Source organism: Fopius arisanus, unplaced genomic scaffold (assembly GCF_000806365.1).
Source record: "Fopius arisanus strain USDA-PBARC FA_bdor unplaced genomic scaffold, ASM80636v1 scaffold00032, whole genome shotgun sequence".
Lineage (NCBI taxonomy): Eukaryota > Metazoa > Arthropoda > Insecta > Hymenoptera > Braconidae > Fopius > Fopius arisanus.
The window spans coordinates 768,731-776,495 of record NW_011887771.1 but is presented as its reverse complement, the minus strand read 5'-3'; the positions used below and the strand labels follow the sequence as shown (position 1 = coordinate 776,495).

Here is a 7,765-nt window from a genome sequence, read left to right as displayed (position 1 = left end):
TAAGGAATGAAAAAATGATTGGAGCATGATAATTGAATCATCAAGTCAAATCCACGATGAAGAACGAAAAATTGTGATGGTGACCATCACTAGCTAAACTCCAACTAAACGACTGCTGTTTGTCAGAACTCAATCCCACCTAATTCAGCAACACTCCAGGATTTTCTCTCCAGCAGTATCAACTGTATCAGCATATCTAATGATATCACCCGCACCTTATTCAACCGGTGTTAATGTTAGAATCAGCTAAAGCTCTTTTGCTCACATTTTGGCGAGTTACACTAAGCCAGTTTCACGTGTTTCACAATCTCGGGTGAAACAATCAAGTGGCTGCACTTGCAGGTAAAAGCCCTCAGGACGAATCCAAGTTACACTACATCCAAGTTTATTTTAGCCTTCTCCATCCAACCTTCTACCAGTTGAAAAGGTATATCGCGGTGTTGGTATAGTTTTTTCAAAAGCCCCTGTGGCTTTTATCTGTGTTTTGTCTCCTTTGTCTTTTTCCACCATTTCAGTCTTTATTTCGATGGGTTTTTCTTTTTCTTTGTTGTTTTCACCACTGCAAAATCTGACGGGAATTATCCGAGTTTGCCGTTATGCATATCGCTGGCGATATGCTTCAACCATACAACTGGCAGAAATTGTTTCACCGTCTCTCTCTTGTCCTCTCGAGATTCACCCATTGTCTGCCCTGGACTCTTCGGGGAGGAGAATCATTTTATCGGAAATACGATAAACATAAAGGCGAAACGGAAATTGGGTTAGAGGGCAGAATGTATCTAATCGAATGTTCAAGTCACCAACGTCCGACTCAGTCGAGGGTCTTCGGTATCGCTTCGGTGTGTGCATATACCGTATTTGGACTCAGGAAATTGGCAAAATCTAAATAGAGCAAGGAAGAGTGACGAGGAAATAAAACAAACCCTTGAAAAAAGCAGAAGAAGATACGATTCAATCATTGAACTATTAAATTCAATCTATTATACTCCATGAGATCACTGTCTGGATGGGCATGGGCTCGTTGACCAAAATAAATAAATAAATAAATAAATAGATCATATATAAAATATAAACCATAATTGATATGTGAGAATATATTGTAATAAAATATACTTGAATTGCTCTTCCATGGGAATGGCATTTATTTATTAAACCTGCCTTCTACAAAAAAAAATGAAGCTTTTTGACAATCTAGTCTCCACGTTTTATCTACTTTTTGAATTTGTAAATTCATCGGGAATAAATTTATTTTATATGGATTTTTGGATTATATGAAACATGCAGTATACAATTAAATCGCGTGGATAAGTGCAAAACCTGAAATTGATCAATAAATTCGTCAATCTATTAAATTTCTAAATGCATTATTATTTATTATTATTTTATTATTAGTATTTTGCATTCAATAAATTCACTCCACCCTCGAAGATCATTAACATGAAGTATTATTCTTCGGTAGAATTTCCATATTTGAAAGCTCTTGATGAAACGAAACAATCAATGCAAATTGCAACTAATTGCTGGTAGTTCAATCTCGGGAATGGTTTGTAAAATTAATCGCTGACCTCGTACCTTGAGAATAAAAAAAATCCACTGGGATTTGGTGCATCAGACGGTCAAATGGCTAACGCAAGCGCGTTTTCCTCATTCCCGAATGTGAAATATCGCGTAACGCGGAAGTTATAAATCAAGCTGTACGAGACGACCCAGAAACAGACGCTGGGGAATCCCCTGCTGGTTCCGGGTGGGCCCCAGCTATGTAATTTCATTTTATCTACAGACCAAACGACGTATCAACGGATATTCCCCCCTTGGTATTCTAACACCACCTCGGTACAGCCATTCTCTCTTTGTCTAGCGCCTGGAATTTCCCTTTTGCCATGTCCCCCGATAAATAGGAATATCTTCGACTCCCTGGTGTATATAAACAAAAGGTACTATTTTATTCATATGTCCCTTATACCCCTCCACGAGGTTATCTCCTGGCACAATTGCCTGCCATTTGCTTTCAATAAACACATAGACACAAATAATCAATAAAAATTTCATTAATTTTCGGCAATCCTGAATAAAATGTTTCCTTTCAAATAACTACAGTATATGAATATACAATATCATTAAAATAATCATAACAATTTTTAATTGAAAATTCGGGATTTAATTGGAAGAAAATTACATGTATGTATATATATTCGGAAAAAATAAGTATATAAACAAAAAAAAATTATAGTATATTTCATTTATCGAGTGCATTTTTTTTAAAGTCCCCACATGATAATTGAATGTTCGTGTAAAAAATTTTACGGCACGGTTAAACGATTTTTACGTGAATTTCCGTTTTTTTCTAGTTTTGCGGAATTTTTATTAGTGTTTATGAATAAAAAATTATGAGACTCCCTCAAATCGTCGAAGACTTTTCTTTAACTATAAAATAATGACAATTGTCGTTTTAACTGGCGGAAAGAGCGAATGGAAAGAAAAAAAACCGAGATAACTATTGGTCAATTAAGCAAGATGTATTCGGTGCCATATATGTCTACTTTTACGGCTTTATGAATCCGTGTGGAAATTTCCCCTTTCCATAGGTTCATGGAATCCTCTTAAAAGAATCCATATAGCTGTATTTTTCGCCGTTTTTCACGGTAATGCTTAATTATGGCTAGTAATTACGATGATCAATATTTTTTCTTAATTGATGATTTTAGTTATGATTTCATAACATAAATACCTAATTCTCCAGCACAGGGAGCTCCAATTGTCTCTTTAATCTGCAAAACCCGTATTAATTTTATCTTCTCATTTTTTTTTCACGTGAAGCATAATGTAAAATTCATTACTCGTTAGTATTAACGAGAATTGAACCTAAAGTAGGATCTTCCCCTGAAAATTGAATCGTGAACAGAAATTCGAGGAGACCTCCAACTTCCAAGTTCACCTATTCATGAATCTTTAAAGAAATTTGACTGTAATATCCTGTTGGAAACTTCTCAGAATTTGCACTCTGAATCCTGAAGGGAGAGATTACTTCAGCGAAATATTCGTCGTGGTTTGAAGCTATTGTTCCGTAATGAAATAAAATGTCAACTTCACAAACGCTAATTTCCGCAAACTATTTTCCATTACTCTATCTTGAGAAATTAAGAGAGCGCAGAAATAATATTTCATTCATCAAATGCTTGTAAGTGTCTCTGTGATTGCAAATTTTTTTGATAATGTGAAAAAATTGTTTCCTCATTGAGACAAATGAGAAAAATTATGACGACTTTTTGAAAAGTATGGATTACTAAATAGAAAAGATGGTTGAATTCTGTTGGTACATCCAAAAGATTCACATTTTGTAAATGGGCCAACGAATCATTATCTCTGATAATTAAATCGCAAGTAGTACATTGCGTACGGTATAAAGACAAAATGTTGAATAGAAAGGAAAAAGTGGATGAATGTTTATAAAAGTAAGATAGATGATGCGAAATACTCTGAGGTGAATCAAGGAATATAGACTGCAAAAATAATTATACAATTAACAACGCAACGTAAATGTAAAAAAAAAACCTAAAAAATTGATTAAGAATAAGTTGATTCTGAAAGTGAGACAAAAATTCATCCACAGGAGATTAATTACAATTAGCATGTATTAATTTGTTTGATAATTTTCCATAGATCTGTCGGTTTCAAACTAAAAAATATTGCAAAAATATTGTCCAATCGAAAAATGTGAAAAGTATGAATAATTTGAAAAAAAACGAGATTCAATAAATATCTAGATAATAATTATGTAGAGATAAACGCAGAGTTTTAAGGGATCGATTTAATTCTGTCCTGCCACCGTCTGTTGGTTTTAAAGATTTCGCAACGCGAAATAGTATTCTATGAGCAAAAATCCTTGCCATCGTGTGGCAACTTTTTTGCTGTTTGACTCAATCTTGAAAATTTTCTGAAAAATTTTTTGCAAATATCCCGAAACTATCCAACGCCAACTCCAACGCTTGTTTGTATTTGTTTTTGTTTAAACTTCTCCATCTAAACTAATCAATTTTTTTAAACCACATCTGACCAGATCCCGCTTTAACCGATTCCTAACCTGAAAAGAGTTATAATCTGCGTATCAATGATAATCTCCGGAGAGATGTCTAAAATTGAATAATACGTGGAAACGATCATCAACCATGAGCAAATTATTAAAGAATATCCTGTCAAGGAGGCAGATTCATTCATACAGATGTGCTGTGATCTGTCAATGTCTGAAGTGAGTAAATCTCTGCTTTTCCTAGAAACCAACGAAAACAAACCTCGGTACCAATTAAATTCTTATATTTAAAAAATCAGACTTACCAGTAACAATGCAAGACAATTGCACGTCGACTACAGAAATCCAGATGTCCAGTGCTGTCTCCAGTTCCAAAAACAGAAGATCCAGCATCAACGAGACATGTTCATTCAAACACAGGACACCCCGAATCCCAACAGCTTGAAGTTTATTCCAGGAGTTCCTGTGCTCGAACCTGCACAAACCAAGGACTTTCCTAATGCTACTGAGGGCTACTGCTCACCCCTGGCAAAAATGCTATTCAGAATTGAAGGAGTTAAATCTGTTTTTTATGGTCCCGATTTCATAACTGTGACGAAGATCGATGAGGATGTAGACTGGAATCTATTGAAACCTGAGATTTTTGCTACCATCATGGACTTTTTCTCCACAGGACTACCCATCATGTCGGAGGAGCAACCCTCTTCTGATACACGTAATTGGCTTTTGGAATTCACATATTGTTCGTTAAATTCACTGAAACAAAAAAATTTATATTTTGAAAATTATATTTAGAAATATGAATTCGACGAGTTCACGGGAACAATTTTTAAATGACATGTGTTTCACGTATTTTATTATATATTATTTATATATTCTTAGAATACAGCATTTTTTTCTATTGAAATCAGAAATAAATGAAGACGACGATGAGATTGTTCAGATGATTAAGGAGCTATTGGACACTAGAATCAGACCTACGGTTCAGGAAGATGGTGGGGATATTGTCTTTATGGTGAGAAATTGATCCTCTGAGAATTTTTAAGTCTCAACAATTTAGACTATTTCAAACTAAAAGATGACACAATGGCATTCTAGGGCTTTGAGAATGGAATCGTCAAGTTAAAGATGCAGGGCTCCTGCACAAGCTGTCCTAGCTCGGTGGTAACCCTGAAGAATGGCGTCCAAAATATGATGCAGTTCTATATCCCCGAAGTTCTCGGAGTGGAGCAAGTCGAGGACGAGACCGACAAGATAACGAAAAAAGAGTTCGACAAGTTGGAGAAGAAGATAAATGTCCAGGAGTCAGAAAACAATACCTGAACCCTTGAATTTATAGAGATTAATAATTAAAAATTGTAACATAACTAGATGAGTAATTAGAATAATAACAAGAGATGTTTTAAATGATTTTTCGATTTTTATTTTGTCTTTTCATTTTCAAAATGAAGCGATTTAACGGCTAGTAACTGACACCTGCCAGACACGAATTGTGTGGTCAGAGTAACCAGCGAAGAGGGTCTGTCCATCTGTGGACCAGGCCAAGGAGAGACACTGAGGTGGCTCAGCCTTGCTCGTCGTCGAGACAACCTCAGGTTTCAGTTCCTCAACCATCTCTTTGCTCTCCAAGTCCCAGATCTTGATCCAGGGCCCGAAGGCTGCGCACAGCCAGTAGCGGTTTGGACTGAAGCACAGGGCTGTGATAATATCATTGTGGTCCAAGGTGTGGAGGTGCTTGCCATCGTTCAAGTCCCAGAGCATGGCTTTGCAATCCTGAAAGAATTTTTTTCGCATTATTCAGGAAATTTTTTCCAATGGCTTTTTGAAATTCCGAGGGTTTTCGTCAGTCCCATATCCGCAAACACTCATGGTCATCGTTGGTATGAAATTTTTGCATCATTTTAGTTGATTGAAAAATTTATTGAGAAAGCTGGAAAATTTTTTAGTTAGAGATTTTATATTCACCTTTCCACCGGATGCACACAGAGAACCGTCAGGAGAAACAGTGACGGTGTTCAAGTATCCAGTGTGTCCACTGTGGTTGATCTTTAGACGACAATTGGTCAGGTTCCATACCTATTCCAGAATTTGAAACAGATTCTCTATTAGAAAAAGTACTTTTTCTCACAATTTCAATTCATTTAGACTTACAGGTCAATTTTTATTCGTATGGGAATCATCATAACCATATGAAAATTTTTATGTTATATTTGGTTCATTAATCAAAAAATTCAATTTTTAATAAGTAAATCAGTGACATGCTTCATCAGGGCATGACGCCCGTTATGCGTTAGTAAAATAATCATTTCAATTTTTTGGGCTTACATTTTTCAATTATTTTCACGAAACAAAATGGTACTAACTGATCAGAATAATTTTTAACTAACTTTACCTTGACAATTCTGTCCCAACCAGCAGAGACAATAATTGGATTAGAATGGTTCGGTGAGAAACGAACACAACTGACCCAATCACTGTGTCCTTCATCCTGGATTGTGTATTTGCACTCGGCCAATGTATTCCACAACTTAATAGTCTTGTCCCTGGATCCAGAGACAATCTGACGGTTGTCCACGGAGAAGGCGACACTCAGAACATCCTAGGAAGCCCAACGTGCAAAAAACTTGTTGATATCATAGGTTCAGTCAAGTGGTGATGTTTATTTTGTCCACTTAAGGTTGAAACACTTTTTAAAGCAGTAAATATCTTGAAAATTATAAAGCTGGCACTTCTATTACTTTCGTTTAAGTTGAAGTAACTCGTTTCATCTTATGGCAATTATTTATATTTCCATTCCAATTACTTGACCACTTGACTGGTCTTATGTGAGAAAAAATTGCTTTATAATTAAAAATTCCATGATTCGATATAACAATCCTCCCAATACTTACAGCATTGGCTCATCATCTTCAATAATTTATAAAAAAAAAATAAAAAAAAAAGCTTCAGTTCGTAAATTTGTCGAGTGTCAAGATCACGACACGTGGGGAATATCACACCTTGGTATGGTCTTCGAACCTCCTGGTGGTGCGTCCAGCTGCGAGATCCCAGAGCCGGAGGGTCTTGTCCCAGGAACCTGAGAGGGCGTAATTTCCATCGGAGGAGAGAACCACGTCACTAATAAAGTGGGAATGACCATACAGACGCTTCTGGGGAATACCGTAGTTCGTCTCGTCACGAGTCAACTTCCAGACGATGAGGGTCTTGTCTGAGAAAAAATTTGTCGAATATTTTTTTTAATTACAAAAGATTGAGAGTAATTAAGGATAAGCCATGGACTTCAGAATAAATAAATTAAAATTAGTTCCAGATGTTCATAAAGAGAAAGAAATGTACTCTTCATAAAAAAAAATATTCCATTTCACCTGCAAAAAAAACTCGAGTGGCAATATTGCCCTCTAACCTAGAGCTAATTTAATATATTTGGATATATTTTTCAGATATATTTTTTGGGGGCCATTACTGGTGTCTTACCACGTGAGGACGAGAGAATCATGTCCGGATATTTAGGATTTGTCGCAATTTGCGTGACCCATCCATTGTGCCCACGAAGGGTACCCTTCAGCTGCAGTGTTTCACTCATTTTTTATCACTAACTAGAGTTTTTAATTAGTGGATTGATGTGGATTCAATTCAACGATCCACTCGCCACGAGACGCGATGAGAAAAGACCCCGGCGGAAACGGCAAACGATGCGCAATGGCGTTGAGAGTGGGTTTAGACGAAGTTAGCCGAATC

The 7,765-nt window shown here is 36.2% G+C and overlaps 2 protein-coding genes across 3 annotated transcripts; one reads left to right on the top strand and one right to left on the bottom strand.

The window, feature by feature from the left end:
• The first annotated feature begins 3,914 nt into the window (after window positions 1-3,914).
• LOC105265814 (NFU1 iron-sulfur cluster scaffold homolog, mitochondrial) lies at window positions 3,915-5,437 on the top strand. Its single transcript, XM_011303553.1, has 4 exons — window positions 3,915-4,246; window positions 4,327-4,742; window positions 4,939-5,042; window positions 5,126-5,437. The coding sequence occupies exons 1-4, from the start codon at window positions 4,167-4,169 to the stop codon at window positions 5,348-5,350; spliced, it is 825 nt and encodes a 274-aa protein (XP_011301855.1). The 5' UTR covers window positions 3,915-4,166; the 3' UTR covers window positions 5,351-5,437.
• On the bottom strand, window positions 5,428-7,725 carry Rack1 (Receptor of activated protein kinase C 1). 2 transcript variants are annotated; one of them, XM_011303554.1, is made up of 5 exons: window positions 7,502-7,723; window positions 7,027-7,235; window positions 6,420-6,626; window positions 5,993-6,103; window positions 5,428-5,800 (listed from the first exon to the last, which is right to left on the bottom strand). In XM_011303554.1, exons 1-5 carry the CDS (start codon window positions 7,608-7,610, stop codon window positions 5,483-5,485), a joined length of 954 nt encoding a protein of 317 aa, XP_011301856.1. In that variant the 5' UTR covers window positions 7,611-7,723; the 3' UTR covers window positions 5,428-5,482. The 2 variants fall into 2 exon arrangements, with proteins under 2 accessions (XP_011301856.1, XP_011301857.1); XM_011303555.1 differs by lacking the exons at window positions 5,428-5,800; window positions 5,993-6,103; window positions 6,420-6,626 and having other exon boundaries at window positions 7,021-7,235; window positions 7,502-7,725.
• Between the last annotated feature and the right edge of the window lie 40 nt (window positions 7,726-7,765).

Bases quoted from the DNA above. Each gene is read 5' to 3' on its own strand.
- LOC105265814 (XM_011303553.1), top strand. From the start codon at position 4,167: ATGAGCAAATTATTAAAGAATATCCTGTCAAGGAGGCAGATTCATTCA. The intron at 4,247-4,326 runs GTGAGTAAATCT...TTAAAAAATCAG, and splicing joins GTGATCTGTCAATGTCTGAA to ACTTACCAGTAACAATGCAA. The intron at 4,743-4,938 runs GTAATTGGCTTT...TATTGAAATCAG, and splicing joins GCAACCCTCTTCTGATACAC to AAATAAATGAAGACGACGAT.
- Rack1 (XM_011303554.1), bottom strand. From the start codon at position 7,610: ATGAGTGAAACACTGCAGCTGAAGGGTACCCTTCGTGGGCACAATGGA. The intron at 6,627-7,026 runs GTGTGATATTCC...TGGGCTTCCTAG, and splicing joins GGTTCGAAGACCATACCAAG to GATGTTCTGAGTGTCGCCTT. The intron at 6,104-6,419 runs GTAAAGTTAGTT...ATTCTGGAATAG, and splicing joins GTTGGGACAGAATTGTCAAG to GTATGGAACCTGACCAATTG.